We start from the raw sequence: 20,063 nt of genomic DNA, 5'->3' as shown, positions 1-20,063 counted from the left end.
TGGCAATACCATGACAAGAGTAGCTGTCAACGGTGTTTTACCCGATTTTGACTTGACCGGATTTGCTTGTGTGTCGTCGTTTAAATTCGCTAAGGATTTACATCCTGTGTGTTATGTTTGGTTTGGCAGACATTTCGTTGAGAAGCGATGGGCACCGATAGTGTTATTGCGATACATGCTTGACAGTCGAATACTGTTGTCGCTGACGGTCAGCGAAGCGATTATATGTTATTGTCGTCAAACCGAAGTTTGGTTGCCAACTCCAACGCCGGTTACGTTAGAAGAAGTCATCGAAGATTGGTCACGAGAATATCCAGAAACTTCTATCGACGCTATCATCAAGAAAGCTCCTGAAGTACTTAAAAGCAAACTCAGAAATGATGAAAGCACAGCAAAAGATCTAGGACGAAGAATAATAGGGAAATTCACTCAAGGTGGAGCGTATGATCATAAACAACATCACAGTCGATTAATCATGGACAAGACTGAATTGGATCTTATTGTCGCTGATGCAGCCACGAACAACATGTTCTGTAACCGCAAAGATGTGTTTCTGTCAAACCGGGAAAAACTAGGGACTGTTTTTAGTTATATTGACGGAGAATCATCTCAGTACATACATTTGAGATCTTCGATGCTGGCTTATGTATCCATAAATTTGTTGTCGATGATCAATAGATTCCCTGTTGCCGCAGTGAGAGTTGCAACGGATTCATTTTATATTGATAAAAAACACTCAGCGCTGTTGGATAATGTTATATCGGATGATCCATCGTGGGGCTCGTGGAGAATAAAGAATGAAATGTTACACGGATATTGTAAATCGGCTGATGTTGAAATCGAGGATGAGTATCGCAGCGCAGAAATATCTTCGATGGTTTCGTCGGGGGCAACTTCGTTGTTGCCGCCGGTGCACGATCCTGTTACAAGACACAAAACAGTTTATCTGAACGGTCCTGGTGGTTCTGGTAAAACAACTCGAGCGATTGAATTATTTAGAAACTCTGACATGATTGTGCTAACACCCACACACAGACTTGCCAGGGAGATGAGACAACGGGATGTTAACGCGTGCACGTATCACAGTTTTTTCAAATACAGCGGCGGCACGTGGACACCTGAACGAATGGGAACGAAATATATTCCCGAGAAAATCATCTGGGATGAGATAGACACTGTGCCGTTGGATACATTAAAACAGTTTCTGGATTGGCTGCTAAAGAAAAATACCGCAGTGGTGATGTGCGGCGATCATGGTCAACCACCCCCATTTACAGGTGAATCTCCACACGAGTGGCTGAAAACTTTTGTAGATTATTATGAGGAAATAACTAACGATGTTAGAGCACTCGATGAAACGCTGAAAGAGTTTAAGGCACTGATCAGGCTACAAACCAATAAAGTCCAGTGTGAGATAATGCGTGAAATAATTCCAGAGACTTCGCTGAGCGACTTTTGGGAAACGTGGAAACCAGGTGATTTAATTGTGGCAAGTAGAAAGATAGTCAGGGACACACTTCAGCAGCGGTTATTTCAGTTACATCAGAAGAAATTTCCCATGTTGCCAGTGCCGTTGTGTTATAGACCAGCTGATACGCGATTGCAGAATATTGATGTTGATATTCCAGGGCGCCTGACTGCGTCGGGTCCGGAGAAACAGAATTTAGTATTAAATGATATTGTCACAGTTGATGTTGATGCTGTTGAACAGGCACTGAAAATGAGCAAATCCCCGTGGACGCTAGGATACGCTATGACCATCCACAGTTCGCAGGGACTAACTATTTCAGATACAACAGTTTGGATTGTTGATGATCGCATCGAGTGGTCAAATTTAGTTTATTTAGCCGTGTCAAGAGTAAGAAGGATAGGTCAGTTACGAAGAATTGTATTAGATGATGTTGTCAACGACAGCTCAATCGCTGATGACACAATAAGAAAGAAATTAGCCGGTTACAAACAGAGCGACAAAAAAAATGGTAGAGAGTTTGATCCCAAACAAAGTTTGGATGTTGAATTTGTAATACAATTACAACAACAGCAGAATAATCACTGTGCGAGTTGTAATTGTTTATTGCTGTGGCAGTATTCGAAAAACGACCCAAGGCAATTCACCGTAGATAGAATAGATAGCAGTCGCGGTCATACACGTGAAAATGTGATGTTGACCTGTCTTGAGTGTAACCGACGCAGAGGTGTTGCTGCAGTTATTTAAATGATTGAATCACTTCAGTGCGGATCACTTTAGTGATCGGGGTGGTAATTGTGTATCCTCGGGAATCACCTGAAGTTGCTCGCGTTTAAATCCGCGTTGAGGAGCAGTCGAATCTAATCTGTAGATTGCGTTTCTCCCAGTTGATCTGGTTATGCTGGATATCTTATGTGTAGTAACACTCCATGTGGGATCGGTTGCTCTTTTTTTTCCTCCTTCTAGTTCGCCTGGTTCGTATAAATACCTAACGGTGACATTACCCAGCAGTGGGGACGCTAGCGTCCCTGGCTGCGTTGAAACATTTTGTTGCTGTTGTCCGCGTTCACTGACGCGGGGTATATATTTTTTTGTGATTGCATTTACAGGTCTCATGTTTGTTGTTCTGGTAATTTCATTATTCAGTGCGGCTATCACGTTTGGCAGTCTTGCAACCCATTCACGAGATCTCGTATCGTAAATGAATTCCCTCGCGTACTGGTATCCGAATAATCTCTCAGCGAGTGTTCTATTAAATCGCTCAACAATTGCCTGATCCCGATGAATTTCAGTATGTCCTCGTCGTATGGTAACGTTATGCTGCTTTGTCAGTGATGACACCGCGCCCTGAAATTCCTTGCCAGGATCAACTTGTAATAATCGTGGCCAGTTTAGAGGTCCTCGTTGATAAATTCGTTTAAACGCAGAGGCGACTTCGGACGCTGTTTTAGTCGCTAACGGTTCTGCTTCTTTGTATCTACTGGCAACATCAACTACTGTTAGCGCGTATTTGTATATTTTTCTATGGACAGTATCATGAGGCAGGAATAGTATGTCAGCCTGATGAACTTCATTGGGCACACTAACATCAAAATGTGCAAAGTTGATTTGTCGAGGTGGTGGTAAGTAGATTTGCCATATTGCTTGTTTTGATAGCCAATTTTTGGCAACCTCGCGTGTTACTGATGCCGCGTTGGCGAGTTTATTAATTGCTGAGTTACCTCTCCAGTATCCGATTGGGGAATAATAAATCGCTTGCATTTTTATTTAATTATCCAGCGCCTAATACTAATTTAGATTTCATCGCTGATCTTACTAACCAATTAGCGAGTGACTCCTTAAATGATTTATTTTTTATGGCGCTTAGTGCATGAATTAATTTCACATCCGCGATATGCCTGTCTTGTAGATCTTTACTTCGATAAGCAACATCATGTATGTGACACGCTGCATCGATAGCGTTTATCGGATACTCTCCAGGTTTTGGTTTAGATTGTTCATCAAGTCTGATATCTAGTCGGGTCCCTGGACCGCAGTAATTGTATCCTGGGAGATGTTTTTCTCCGGGATACTTTGCCCAGGGAGTTCCGGGGAGCTTTCCAAGTTTGGCTGCAATGTCACCTCCGCTAAATTCTCGCTTTTTTTTTTAAATCTAAATTTTTTTGTGCCACATCGCGTACACTTACCAGAAAGTGCTTGTCTGTTATTTTTTGTTGTAATGGTTGTTAGATCATTCGTAGGGGTTCGTGCCTTACACTTCACACAATATAGATCCATAATTATTATTCTTTATATACAAATGGAAATTACAGATTTTTCTGCGACAAAAAAGAAAGAGCCAGTTAAGCATAATTCAGTGCTACCAAACTCTATCCGCGCGATTATAATTGGGCCATCCGGTTCAGGTAAAACACAGCTGTTGCTGAACTTGATAATGAAGTGGATGAAATGGGATAAACTGTATTTGATAGCTCCATCTGTAGATGATCAACGATGCTATAACGTTATAAAAGATTTTAATGAGAGTGCAAGCGCGCTGAGTAAAGACGGTGAGGATGTTGTTGAATTTATCACTGATATCGAAGAAGCCCCCAGCGTCGAGGATCTTGATGAATCAATTAACAACCTAGTAGTGTATGATGATGTTATGTTGGACAAGCAAAAAAATCCCGCAAGAATATTTTCCCGGGGATGTCACAAAAACACTGATGTGATTTATGTTACTCAGCGTTATACACAAATTCCTAAAGTAATCAGGGATAATTGTAATCTTCTTGCGATATTCAATGGAGTTGATACACATACACTGAGAAATATTCATCAAACCTGGTGTGGTGGTGATATGGATTTAAATAAATTTAAAAATTTCTTCAGTCATGCTCAAAGAAAACCTCACGGATTTGTGACAATAAATTTACACGATCCCAGAACAAGATACCGTATTGGACTTGATACACTATTTGCAACATAAAAATGTTTTTCCTTGGAAACTCATTTCCCAGAGCAGCAGAGGGGATGGACCCGACCCATGGATTTTTCAATAACGACCCCGCCACGGAAACTGTTTCAGATTTATTGAAGTAACCCAAGTTGTCAGTGCAAACTCAACGAGTTTGTCCCTGGAAACTCTTCGAGTTTTCGGGGGACATTTTTTTTTGTCCTGTATTCTGAATAGAAGGGTTTATTTCGTCGAAATAAGCCCTCTATCGAGGAATAGTTTCCTGGAGGGGTTTATTGTGCAAAAGGTTTCGGTCTGTACAGCCCCTCTGCTGCTATAATTATTGCAATGACAGACCATCATGCCAATAAATGTTATAAATGTAACTGACAACCTCATCATCAGCATTCATGCTATAAATACATATGACAGCATCATCATCAACAATTATGCTATACATGTATGTGTAACTTACAGCCCCTACCAGATTAAAATTGACATCTCCCACATACTTATTATCAGAAAATCTGATTTTAATCAGATTGCTGACAACCATTAGTTTGACTTCAATTCCATAAAGATAATGTTAGCTGCATGTTAACAACTAAGCAGGTATGTATCACTCTTGTTGAAATTTAAAATCAATTTATATTTTATGAAACATTAAAATTAGGTCAGAGATATATGTCTCTGATTAGAGAATAAGCAAATGCGTGAGAAAAATGATCAGTATAGGAGAAATTAACAAGCAAAGAAATCCTCATCTTGGCACAGCCTTGCTGAAGATAAATAAAGTACATTGGGATCTCCTTGTTCTCGTGTCCAATCTTTAGCAGATTTCATTACAAGCGCAACATACATTTAAACTTTTAATCAGGTTTCAAAAGTACCGGTATGTAGTTGTATTGCACAAAGCAGCTGAATATATGCTGTTATTTTAAAAAAAGGTGGGATTCTTTTTGTCAGGGCTCATTTACTTTATTTCTCCTATAAAATATAAAAATTCCAGTTGCATCTTAACAAACTTCACACATTTACTGAAACCTTATATAATATGCCCACAAACTGCCACAAAAGACAACATAATTACTGACTATTATTGTAAATTGCACTCCAAATACCAAAAAAGTGTGGGATCAGCTTCTTTATATGATGGCCAAAATGATTCAGGAAGGCGTAAATAATTAATCTGCCCTGAATGGCTAATTTCTGACACCAATAACTCAATATAATGCCAATTTTTCCCCTGGAGAAATTAGTGCAAATGTCTGAATGTTAAAATGTGTGATTAAAATTCTCTCATCCTTAAGTACCCAAATACACTAAACAGGTATGCAATCCACAGACACCAAAAGTAACCTCATGAATATAAAAAAATAGGTTATTCTGACCTGTCTTTTAGTTACAGTTAGTACAACCTAAGGTACATGCAAATACTAAAGCATTCTCCCATTATAATCCCTCCATAACAATACAGTTCCTGTTACTAGAGGAGTATGTCAAGGATCCCATTTCATTAGGTTGTAGTGAAATGATGCCCATTGTGTACCTAACCGTAAGGCAGTCTACTCTACGGTTTCCATGGACAGTGATATAATGAGTCTGCTCTGGTTTCCATAGACAGAGTTATAATGATTCTATGATTTCTGTGGACAGTGTTGTGGTGGGTCTACTCCATGGTTTTCATGGACAGTGTTATAGTGAGTCAACTCCAGGGTTTCCATGGACAGTGATATAATGAGTCTGCTCTGGTTTCCATAGACAGAGTTATAATGAGTCTATGATTTCCATGGACAGTGTTATAATGAGTCTACTCCATGGTTTTCATGTTATAATGAGTGTACTCCAGGGTTTCCATGGACATTGTTATAATGAGAGAGTAATGTAAAAAAGAAAGTTAATGTACTTAAAAATCATAATACAACATGGTGGATGGTGTGCAGGGAATGGAAGTAATTTTTCCATGAAATGATATCATCAAGGACATTGGTTATATTTTTTAACACAATAATTCATACCAAATATGAATTGTCATGAATGGCAATATAAAGGGGTGAAGGCATTAACATCAACTGAACCAAATTGTATTGCAATTTATGCAAAATGTATTTTGTAAAATTACTGCCTTAAGGCATATATTTGAACAACTGCTGATATAACGGCTGATTGACTGATTGTGGATTTTATGGCTATATAGCACCATAAAAGTGTTATATGATATAAAAGAAGAATCAAAATGGTTTATTATCAGTCAGTGATACATGTACAAAAATGCAACAGTGATATACAACTTCAAATATGAAAATTATTTAAAGTAATCATTATTATCTTTGTTAACAATCCATAGCAATACAAATGTTGGTTACATTTCATGAATCCTGACTTGTCAAACTTAACAGTTATATAGGCATGTGAAACAGAGTTTTACTGACAAGTTTCTGAAGGAGCATCTGAAGACACAAACTAACTGAATATCCAACTTATCTTGCTTTTCACTGAGCATAAAAGTGTCCAAGAACCCAGATAATTCACTGCACATTAGCAGCATGGATTGGTGCCATGTTACATGGACACCCATGCTGTATTTGGTACTTAGACAGCCATTACATATTTTCTGTACAGCCATAGCTATCAGTTACAATGTCATACTTCTTTGAAGAGATGAATGAATACCAGCAGGTAACGTACTTTCACTAAAGTATTTTCTCATGGACTAATGGTTACATTTTTGGACATCAAAATGCAAAGCTACAATGAACTGATAGTAGGAGCAGTTTTTTTGAGGAAGTTATTCAACCTATGATTCTTGATTGGTTCTCCTTTTCATTGAACATCCAAGATAAATAAAGATCATTAACCATTGTTTATGATATGTTAGCATGATTTCTGCACACAAGAACTGGGCCTTGACAGTGACCATGTTAATCTTGTTACCTGGTAAAACATAAGTGAGGAAACAAATAGTTCCAAGTGGTAACAAAACATTGCTCTGTAATTATGGATAGGAACAATTATTCTCTATATCAAGATTTATCAGATATTGGTCAGTTATTCTGACCAGCTCTTGTCAGTGCGATATGTTTTGACTTGTAATTCAATCAAGGCAAGTTACAAAACTTTGGAACTGTTATATGACCATGCTATATAAAAAATCAATTATACTGAAGGCTGCTATAGTCACTGTTTTCTGTAAAATGTCTTAGTAAGCTGTGCATGCTAAAGTGTCTGATAGTACTACTAATAATAATATAGCCACTGGAGCAATGAACGTAGGTAACTGTTATCTATTTTGTTAAGAATGAATAGTTGTTCTCAAAGTAAATGCATCCACAAAGATTTCTAACTGTGTATGCCTGTAACAATTTTTTAAAAGTGGGATTAAATGAAACAGCTTCACAAGGTGTCCTAACTTGAAAATTTTGATCCCAATGAGCATTACTCATAATGAAACAGCCACTGAAAATGAAGCCACACATAAATGCAATGATTTGCATGGAAGTGTAAAGCATTCTCATCTTAATCATTGTTGCATGTCAGACACGATTATCTGAGATACAAGAATTAAGGCGAGGGTTGCAATGAGACTGTTGAAAATTTAAACCTGAGCTCTCCCATGAGTTAAAGACGGGACATCATCTTACCCACTAAGAACTGCAAGGAATAGATTGAGCATTTAGAAAGCATGAGTTAAAGATGGAGAAATCAGCTTACCCACTAAGAACTCCAAGGACTAGATTGAGCATGAAGAATGACCCTAAGATGATGAGTGGATAAAAATATATCCAGTTAAAATAAATTCCTTGGGCATCATTTGTCTGCAAAAAAAGATTTTAAAACATATAAGGAATTGTGTAAGATTGTACATGCTTTGAAAAACATGACAAGTTTGAAATGGTAATTAGCAGATATAATTGCATTGCATAGAAGCTGTATTGATCCTTTTGATTTAGTATGATATCTGACCTTGATACCTATTTGTCCATAACCAGGTTAGGATTTCCTTTAGCCTTTTCACCAGAAATATTTATTACAAATGTTAATTTACTGCATCTCTGACAAACATTATATTTACTAATATAGTTGCTCTATACCAATTTGATTTGATTATTAATATGAATTTTAGAAAATTGATTTCAAGTGAATTTTATATAGAGTTTTATATAGAGTAAAATTGCAATAAACTTAAAATTCAATGTTTTCAAAATTTTATAATCAGATTTACAAGCACAGTTATGATTAATATTAATACAAATACAATGCATTCATAGAACACAGCATAACCATGTTAATCCAGTTTCATTTTATCTGACTTTCAAGGGAATACACCTCTCATTTAATAATCTTATCTGTTTAATTAAGTTGCCTTAATCAAACATTTTTAGAGGAATAATTTTCAAAACAGTCAAAAGCTTTGTTTTGGTAGCAATATTGTCGTACAATACATATATATTTTCATGACATACTTTGTGCTATATTTCTATACAAGCAATTAATGGCTGGACAGTGATAGCTATAGCAGCTTCTGCACTGCAGCCACATGAATAAACCTAGAGAATTTCATTGTCAAAATGTATTATTAATTATTGTATTAAACATGAAAAGTACCTAGAGAAAGGTTTGCAAATCTAACAAACTAATTTACTTAAAAGTATCATATAGTTTTACAAAATTTACATAATCTGATCAATGTCTGATGTATAGTAACTAAATATATGTCTGATGAAGAGTAATTAGATGTAAGTCTGATGTAGAGTAATTAGATTGATGTCTAATGTAGAGTAATTAGATGTAAGTCTAATGTAGAGTAATTAGATTGATGTCTAATGTAGAGTAATTAGATTGATGTCTAATGTATAGTAATTAGATGTAAGTCTAATGTAGAGTAATTAGATTGATGTCTAATGTAGAGTAATTAGATGTAAGTCTGATGTAGAGTAATTAGATTGATGTCTAATGTAGAGTAATTAGATGTAAGTCTAAAGGAGAGTAATTAGATCTAAGTCTGATGTAGAGTGATTAGATGTATGTCTAATGTAGAGTAATTAGATGTAAGTCTAATGTAGAGTAATTAGATGTAAGTCTGATGTAGAGTGATTAGATGTAAGTCTAATGTAGAGTAATTAGATGTATGTCTAATGTAGAGTAATTAGATTGATGTCTAATGTAATTAGATGTAAGTCTAATGTAGAGTAATTAGATGTAAGTCTGATCTAGAGTAATTAGATTGATGTCTAATGTAGAGTAATTAGATGTAAGTCTAATGTAGAGTAATTAGATGTAAGTCTGATGTAGAGTGATTAGAGATGTATGTCTAATGTAGAGTAATTAGATGTAAGTCTAATGTAGAGTAATTAGATGTAAGTCTGATGTAGAGTGATTAGATGTAAGTCTAATGGAGAGTAATTAGATGTATGTCTAATGTAGAGTAATTAGATTGATGTCTAATGTAATTAGATGTAAGTCTAATGTAGAGTAATTAGATGTAAGTCTGATGCAGAGTAATTAGATTGATGTCTAATGTAGAGTAATTAGATGTAAGTCTAATGTAGAGTAATTAGATGTAAGTCTGATGTAGAGTGATTAGAGATGTATGTCTAATGTAGAGTAATTAGATGTTAGTCTAATGTAGAGTAATTAGATGTAAGTCTGATGTAGAGTGATTAGATGTAAGTCTAATGTAGAGTAATTAGATGTATGTCTAATGTAGAGTAATTAGATTGATGTCTAATGTAATTAGATGTAAGTCTAATGTAGAGTAATTAGATGTAAGTCTGCTCTAGAGTAATTAGATTGATGTCTAATGTAGAGTAATTAGATGTAAGTCTAATGTAGAGTAATTAGATGTAAGTCTGATGTAGAGTGATTAGAGATGTATGTCTAATGTAGAGTAATTAGATGTAAGTCTAATGTAGAGTAATTAGATGTAAGTCTGATGTAGAGTGATTAGATGTAAGTCTAATGTAGAGTAATTAGATGTAAGTCTAATGTAGAGTAATTAAATGTAAGTCTGATGTAGAGTAATTAGATGTATGTCTAATGTAGAGTAATTAGATGCATGGTATGTCTGATGTAGAGTAATTAGATGTATGTCTGATGTAGAGTAATTAGATGTATGTCTAATGTAGAGTAATTAAATGTAAGTCTGATGTAGTGTGATTAGATATATGTGTGATGTAGAGTGAATTAAAGATGTATGTCTGATGTAGAGTAATGTCTGATATAGAGTTTTCAGAAATATGTCTGATGTACAGTAATTTGATCTATGTCTGGTGTAGTAAGGTGCGATCTATATCTAATGTACAGTAATTAGATCTATGTCTGATGTACAGTAATGAGATATATGTCTGATGTAGAGTAATTAGATCTATGTCTCATGTAGAGTGATTAGATCTATGTCTGATGTACAGTAATTAGATATTTGTCTCATGTAGAGTGATTAGATCTATGTCTGATATTGAGTTTTTACATCTATGTCTGATTAACAGTAATTAGATCTATGTCTGATGTAGCAAGGTTAGATCTATGTCTGATGTATAGTTTTTAGATCTATGTCTGATGTACAGTAATCATATCTGTCTGATGTACAGTAATCAGATCTATGTCTGATGTACAGTAATCAGATCTATGTCTGATGTAGAGTAATCAGATCTATGTCTGATGTAGAGTTTTAGATCTATGCCTGATGTACAGTAATTAGACATATGTCTGATCTAGACTAATTAGATATATGTCTGAATGAGATCAATTAGAACTATGTCTGATTTAAAGTGATTAGATGTATGTCTGATGTAGATTATGTAGATTTATGTCTGATTTAGAGTGATTATATGTATGTGTATTTTAGAGTGATTAGATGTATGTCTAATATAGAGTGATTAGATGTATGTCTAATATAGAGTGATTAGATGTATGTCTAATATAGAGTGATTAGATCTATGTCTGATTTAGAGTAATTAGATCTATGTCTGATGTATAGTATTTAGATGTATGTCCGCTTTAGAGTGATTAGTTCTATGTCCTATGTAGAGTAATTAGATGTATGTCTGATATAGAGTGATTAGATCTATGTCTGATATAGAGTGATTAGATCTATGTCTGATGTAGCATGATTAGATCTATGTCTGATATAGAGTGATTAATTCTTTGTCTGATATAGAGTGATTAGATCTATGTCTGATATAGAGTGATTAGATCTGTCTGATGTAGACTAATTAGATCTATGTCTGATGTAGACTAATTAGACCTATGTCTGATGTAGAATGATTAGTTCTATGTCTGATGTAGAGTGATTAGTTCTATGTCTGATATAGAGTGATTAGATCCATGTCTGATATAGAGTGATTAGATCTGTGTCTGATATAGAGTGATTAGATCTATGTCTGATGTAGACTAATTAGATCTGTGTCTGATGTAGACTAATTAGACCTATGTCTGATGTAGAATGATTAGATCTATGTCTGATATGGAGTGGTTAGATCTATGTCTGATATGGAGTGATTAGTTCTATGTCTGACATAGAGCGATTAGATCTATGTCTGATATAGAGTGATTAGTTCTATGATGTAGAGTGATTAGTTCTATGTCTGATGTCGAGTGAATAGTTTTATGTATGATATAGAGTGATTAGATCTATGTCTGATATAGAGTGATTAGATCTATGTCTGATATAGAGTGATTCCTATGTCTGATGTAGAGTGATTAGTTCTATGTCTGACGTAGAGTGATTAGTTCTATGTCTGATGTAGACTAATTAGATCTATGTCTGATGTAGACTAATTAGATCTAATTAGATCTATGTCTGATGTAGACTAATTAGATCTATGTCTGATGTAGACTAATTAGACCTATGTTTGATGTAGAGTGATTAGTTCTATGTCTGACGTAGAGTGATTAGTTCTATGTCTGATGTAGACTAATTAGATCTATGTCTGATGTAGACTAATTAGATCTATGTCTGATGTAGACTAATTAGATCTGTCTGATGTAGACTAATTGGATCTATGTCTGATGTAGACTAATTAGACCTATTTCAGATGTAGAGTAATTAGATGTATGTCTAATATAGAGTGATTAGTTCTATGTCTAATATAGAGTGATTAGTTCTATGTCTGATGTAAAGTGATTAGTTCTATGTCTGATGTAGACTAATTGGATCTATGTCTGATGTAGGCTAATTAGACCTATTTCTGATGTAGAGTGATTAGATCTATGTCTGATATAGAGTGATTAGTTCTATATCTGATATAGAGTGATTAGTTCTATGTCTGATGTAGAGTGATTTGATCTGTGTCTGATGTCGAGTGATTAGTTCTATGTCTGACTTAGATTAATTAGATCTGTCTAATGTAGAGTGGTTAGATATATGTCTGACATAGAGGAAGTAGATCTATGTCTGATGTAGAGTAATTAGATACATGTCTGATGTACAGTAATTAGTGCTATGTCTAATGTATCATAATTAGGTCTAAGTTTTATGTATCCTAATTAGAACTATATCTAATTTATCATAGTTTGATCTATGTCTAATGTATTATAATTTGATCTATGTCTAAAGCATTCTAATTAAATCTATGTTAAATATTTCATAATTTGATCAATAGCTAATGAATCAACATTTGGTTTATGTCTAATGTATCCTAATTAGATATATGTCTAAGGTATCATTTTTAGATCTATGGCTAATATATCCTAATCAGATCTATGTCTAATGTACCAAAAATCAATTTTTATCTAATGAATCAATATTAGATCTATTTCTAATATATCATAATTAGATCTGTATCTAATTTATCATAACTTGATCTATATATAAAGCATTCTAATTAGATCTATATATGATGTTTCATAATTTGTTTTATAGCTAATGAATCAATATTAGGTTTATGTCTCATGTATTCCAATTAGATCTATATCTAATGTATCCTAATTAGATATATGTCTAATGTATCCTAATTAGATATATGTCTATTGTATCCTTATTAGATCTGTGATTAATATATCATAATCAGATCTATGTCTAATGTATCTTAATTAAATTTATATCTAATGAATCAAAACTAGGTCTGTGTCTAATATTGCCAAATTAGATATATGTCTAATGTATCCTCATTAGATCTATGTCTACTGTATCAAAATTAAATCTATATCTAGTGTATCCTAATTAGATCTATATCTAATGTATCATAATTAGATCTATGTCCACTGTATGATGCTCAGATCTGTCTAATGTATCCTAGTTAAATTTACATCTAAGGAATCAATATTAGGTCTATGTCTAATGTATCCTAATTAGATCTATGTCTACTGTATCATAATTAGATCTATGTCTACTGTATCATAATTAGATCTATGCCTAATGTATTATAATTAGGTCTATGTATAATGTATCCTAATCAGATACATTTATAATGTATCCTAATTAGATCTATGTATAAGGTATTCTAATTAGATCTATGTCTACTGTATCATAATTAGATCTATGTCTACTGTATCATAATTAAATCTATGCCTAATGTATTATAATTAGATCTATGTCTAATGTATCCTAATCAGATACATTTATAACGCATCCTAATTAGATCTATGTATAAGGTATTCTAATTAGATCTATGTCTAATGTATCCTAATTAGATCTATGTCTAATGTATCATAATTAGATCTATGTCTAATATATCCTAATTAGATCTATGTCTAATGTATCCTAATTAGATCTATGTCTAATGCATCATAATTAGATCTATGTATAATGTATCATAATTAGATCTATGTCTAATAAATCATACTAAGGAAGAGGCAATACTAAAGCTAACAGAGTAGAATCATCACTGTGTTGATCAATCTGTATAAAGGAATCAATGGGACATGATTGCTACTCACTTCAGAATTTAGACTGCAGTCCAACCTGCTTAAATTTAAAATCAGTGGAATTTTACATTGAGAAAATATTTTCAGCATAATCAAAAATAATTTAATGGCATATGACATATTAAAAGAACTCACATAATACAACACTGTGGTCCAACCTTCCATGGTAACACACTGGAATACTGTTAACATTGCATAACCAATGTTATCAAAGCTTGTAATGCCATAGTTTGGGCCTTTCCAAGGTGATCTACAACTTGATATATTTTCCCTACAACGGAAACCACCTAACTGGTAACCACTACCAATGTTTTTAGGACTACAAGGCCTGATATCTACTTCATCACCTAAGTCTATATCATCTGAAAAATAAAAAGTAAGGAAAACACTGTTAGCATGTAAATTCTGAAATTTAAAAAATGGTTACATTTATGACTTTTACCAATGATAATATAAAATTCAGTAAAACCTGTGTAAGAAACACATCTTTATAATCCCTCCAACCCCACCCAACACCTGCTTATCAAGAAGAAGAATTAGGAACCCATTTGCTTCATAGCTTTTACATGCTGAACCTACATAAAGATCGTGTGCTCATAAAAGTCAAAGTTTACAATCTCTAAACCTTCCTCCACAAACTTCACTGTATACAGGTTAACCTCTCAGTCACTGCTATAGATGTAACTGAGAAAAGTCATTTAAACTGGCAAGCAGTCTGAATTCAAAGGACAAATTTGCTATTATAAAAATGTCAATGGGTCCAAGTTTTGCTAGTGGATGTATTCTAAGGGCGATTGCAAGAAACATTTGATTAATATTTTTAACAAAGATCAAATTTAAATTTGTTTTCTTCTTAAGGATCCTGGGACAAACAAATACATACAACTAATTGTTGTATAAATATATTGTTACCAATACAGAGATGAAAGTCAAGGACTCTGTCTAAATTTAGCATAACCTACTTAGATAGGACAATAAGAGACTTCCAAAATATTGTGTAACATACATAGATAGGACAATAAGAGATTGCTACATTATTGTGCAATATACATCAACAGGACAATAAGAGACTGCCTAGATATTGTGTAACATACATTGATAGGACAAAAGGAGAACTGCCAAAATATTGTGTTACATACATAGATAGGACAATAAGAGACTGCTGAAATATTGTGTAACATACATAGATAGGACAGTAATGGACTTTGTTTTAACAAAGAATAACCTGAAGAGACAGGATAGTCAAGAACTTTGTCAAAACATAGTGTAGGCTGTAAAGATAGGACAGACAGGGACAAAATATAGTGTGACCTGTGTAGATAGGACAGTCAGGGACTTTATCAAAATATAGTGTGACCTGTAAAAATGTGACAGTCAAGGGCTGTCTTTTATAAAAAGCCTCATTTATTTGGAGAAATATCCAGAAGTCTATCTTGATGTCAAGGTCATTCACATGAATATTTAATTTGCTTTCAATGAATCTTTTTATCCAGATTATTTAGTACAATTTTAATGAACTTAATAAAACATATATTCTAAATAAAATCTGTTTAAAACAAAAATGGGAAAACCTGCATGCATGCTGTCATATTTTTAACTGAAGAACTTGAACTCAGTATATTGCATGAAAAATAAAGTGCCTTGTATAACAGATGGAATATTTGGGACATAAAACTGTGTCCTTTGTCCATTTTAGACATATATCTTGAATGAATATTAAATATAATAAAAATATATTTTGAGGATGTCCTAACTATAGTGGTGTCCAATGCATAACGAAGTCTTTTAAGACAGGTTTGGCTCTGTTGTACACAGGAAACGTATTTGCATACAATGAAGACCAAGTAACAGACAAATTGCATAGCAACAAGTTTAATCAGCTGGTTTGCATGATTCTTTTGCAATCACAAACAATGGAAAAATTGCACGCCAAACTTATGTAATGATTCTGAATAGAGGAGAAAAAGTGAGACTGATGACAAATTCTTGTTATTTATTGATTATGGTGAACCATTCCATTCTCAGTCGTTGCTTCAAGTTAAACAAGTTTCCGTAGTGCATTCAGTAATGTTTTCATGACAAAACTGAAATTAATAGAAAATACAAATAAAAAATTATTTTTGTTCCCCATCTTTTATTATGATCACCATCTTTAACTACAGATGAGCAATCAACTCATGTCTCTTATTTTAATACATAATTTTGCTCTTTTTTAATGTACCTCTGATTGCAAACCCCTAATATTCCAGTCCATTATGTGACTGTAGTTCTGGAGTTTTACTGTTCACAGGTGCATGCAGATTTTATACCTATGAATACAGAAATAATTTATACAACATTATGACTACTGCATTTTTGCATTGACCTGCTTTTAAGCATTGACCTGCATGTTTGCATTTCCTTTGAATAGTCCAAAACATCTCTTACACATGATTGAGAACATGAGACAGCCTAAATAAAACCTTTGTTTTGATGAGACATTAAAATGACAAGTCAGGTGATTGGTTTATCTCATTCAAAAGTTCTTGCCATCTATAAATTATCAAGGTTTTCACCTGATTTCAAGCCCATTATACTTATTGATCCAGTACATTACCACACACTGGTAGCTATGCAACTGGAAAATATGATTTTGCACATGTCTGCACAGCATGTTGGTATAATTGAGTCATGTATTTCTGTGGTGCTAAGCCAAAATACAATATTTCATTGTTACAGCCAAGAATCTAAATTTCACTGGGGAATCAGTGATGCAACAACAATTTTAGATTTAAAAAGTAGGGATTATGAGCACTGTTTGTTTGTAAATGTGCCTGAAAGTGACCAACCATTTAATGGGGAGGAGGGTGGATGTATTTCTTGTCAAAATTTTTGTTTCAATTTACCACAAGAAAATTTATTTTAAATTAATATAATGGATATAACAGGTTCATTTTTTATACAAATCAGAGTAAGAGTTTGTTTTATATAAAACTATTTGAGAAGGCTTATTTTTTTATTTTTAAATTGCTCCCTCATCCACCTTGGGAAATTATACCTACTGTTTTGGTCAACTGGAGCATGGGGCCCTGAAGGCATATGACCCAAGGCAACTGCCTAGTTCACCTTGCTCAAAGGCTGGTCATGTGTAACCCTAATTTAACAAGGAATCAAGATCATCATGAATGCTCTCCCTTTTCTTTCATTACTCATTTAACATTTGCTATATATTTGATAGATGGACATACCTTAAGTTTTATTTTTTCCTTTATTTCAGGAAGATTTAAAAAAAAATATGTGCAGTAAAAAAAATATGATAACAAATTTTGACTAGTCTCGCTGTTTTAGCACAACTTTAGTCAGAATAAGACAGCCTCCCTCAGAGGTATGTGATGTGACCTACATTTTATCTGTGCTAACTTTGGGTGGGGTCAAAAGGTTAAAATAATGACATAGATGAGTTATTTGCCAAATGTTTGATTAAGATGCTTTTGTTGCTGATGATGACAATTATAAGAAGAATAAGAAGAACAAGGACAAAGACAAAAACAAAAATAACTTGCTTTTGTTGCTGCTGCTGAAAATAATAATGATGACAACATTGACAATGATGAATATAATTAATGCTGTGCAGATGATGACTATGATTAAGCTGACAACATTTATCATTATTATTATTGTACTTTTTGTTGCTTTCAGGTTGCTGTTGCAAACAATATCTCACCTTCATTAGAACCCACTGTTCCATTTCTGAAACATGCATTGTGGAATGCACCATTATAAAATTCAAGCCCAATAATGGCAAACATGGTGATTGCAAATAAAACTAATAGACACACTTGTAACAAGGGTGCCATAGCTCGAATGATGGACTTCAAAACTACTTGCAAACCTGGAATATAAAATAAAGCATATTATCAACAAATATTTCATTCATGAAATTATCTTGTTCCTAAGATTTGTTATAATATGAGAAAGATATTGACTCAAACACATTGGACAGTGTACAGCACGATTTGACAGAATAAGATTGGGAAGTTTACATGATGATTCCCCCATAATTTGTCTTATAAATTTAGGAAATATTAAGGTAAAGAATGGAAGGAAGAGGCTACTCTAATTCTTCAAGTTCCTTGCAATACTTTAAATGGATAGACACTCTAATTCTTCAAGTTCCTTGCAATACTTTAAATGGATAGACAAGGTTACTTTAATTCTTCAAGTCCCTTGCCATATAAAGAATGGATAGACAAGGTTACTATAAATCTTCAAATCCCTTGCCATCTTTAGAATGGATAGATGAGGTTATCGTAATTCTTATGTCCTTTGCCATATTTAGAATGGATAGATGGGGCTACTTTTTATTCTTCAAGTCCCTTGCAATATTTAGAATGAATATTTGAGATTACCTTAATATTTTAAGTGCCTTACCATATACAGAAAGAATAGATGAGGTTACCTTAATTCTTCAAGTCCCTTGTCATATTTAGAGTGTATAGATGAGGTTACCTAAACATTTTAAGTGCCTTGCCAAATATAGAAAGAATAGATGAGGTTACCCTAAATTCTTCAAGTTCCTTGCAATATTTTGAATGGATAGACAAGGTTGCTATAATTCTTCAAGTCCCTTGCCATCTTTTGAATTGATAGATGAGGTTACCATAATTCTTTAGGTCCTTTGCCATATTTAGAATGGATAGATGGGGCTACTTTTTATTCCTCAAGTACCTTACAATATTTAGAATGAACAGGTGAGGTTACCTTAATTCTTCAAGTCCCTTGTCTTATTTAGAATGTATAGATGACCTTTCCTAAATTTTTAAGTGCCTTGTATTTTTAGAATGTATAGATGAGGCTACCTACAAAATTTTAAGTACCTTGCCAAATACAGAAAGAATAGATGAGGTTACCTTAATTCTTCAAGTCCATTGTCATATTTAGAATGAATAGATGAGGTTACCTAAACTTTTAAGTGCCTTGCCATATCTAGAATGTATAGATGATCTTACCTAAATTTTTAAGTGCCTTGCCATATTTAGAATGTATAGATGAGGCTACCTAAAATTTTTAAGTGCCTTGCAAACACAGAAAGAATACATGAGGTTACCTTAATTTTTAAGTGCCTTGCCATATTTAGAATGTATAGATGAGGCTACCTAAAAATTTTAAGTGCCTTGCCAAATCTAGAATGTATAGATGAACGTACCTAAATTTTAAGTGCCTTGCCATATCTAGAATGTATAGATGAACGTACCTAAATTTTTAAGTGCCTTGCCAAATACAGAATGAATAGATGAGGTTACCTTAATTCTTCAAGACCCTTGTCATATTTAGAAAGAAGAGATGAGGCTACCTAAAAATTTTAAGTGACTTGCCAAATACGGAATGTACAGATGAGGTTATCTTAATTCTGCAAGGCCCTTGTCATATTAAGAATGTATAGATGATGTTACCTAAACATTTTAAGTGCCTTGCCAAATACAGAAAGAATAGATGAAGTTGCCTTAATTCTTCAAGTCCCTTGTCATATTCAGAAAGAATATATGAGGTTACCTAAAATTTTAAGTGCCTTGCCATATCTAGAATATATAGATGATCTTACCTAAATTTTAAGTGCCTTGCCATATTTAGAATGTATAGATGAGGCTACCTAAAAAATGTACGTGCCTGCCAAATACAGAAAGAATAGATGAGGTTACCTTAATTTTTAAGTGCCTTGCCATATTTAGAATGTATAGATGAGGCTACCTAAAATTTGTAAGTGCCTTACCAAATACAGAATGAATAGATGAGGTTACCTTGGTTCTTCAAGTC

At 33.7% G+C, this 20,063-nt stretch overlaps 1 protein-coding gene across 1 annotated transcript in view; it reads right to left on the bottom strand.

Annotated features, from left to right (window-relative positions):
• LOC149780003 (voltage-dependent calcium channel type A subunit alpha-1-like) overlaps positions 1-20,063 on the bottom strand; it is a 384,117-nt gene that overhangs the window by 226,360 nt on the left and 137,694 nt on the right. Inside the window, exons 7-10 of the mRNA XM_089937395.1 lie at positions 17,974-18,141; positions 14,846-14,863; positions 14,406-14,617; positions 8,118-8,221 (exon numbers count right to left, since the gene is read on the bottom strand). Of these exons, the coding sequence (XP_089793521.1) occupies positions 8,118-8,221; positions 14,406-14,617; positions 14,846-14,863; positions 17,974-18,141 (502 nt within the window). The remainder of the gene's footprint in view (positions 1-8,117; positions 8,222-14,405; positions 14,618-14,845; positions 14,864-17,973; positions 18,142-20,063) is intronic.

The sequence above is a fragment of the Sinohyriopsis cumingii genome, chromosome 16, assembly GCF_028554795.1.
Source record: "Sinohyriopsis cumingii isolate HCF-2022 chromosome 16, ASM2855479v2, whole genome shotgun sequence".
NCBI lineage: Eukaryota > Metazoa > Mollusca > Bivalvia > Unionida > Unionidae > Sinohyriopsis > Sinohyriopsis cumingii.
This window is presented reverse-complemented; position numbering and strand designations above follow the sequence as displayed.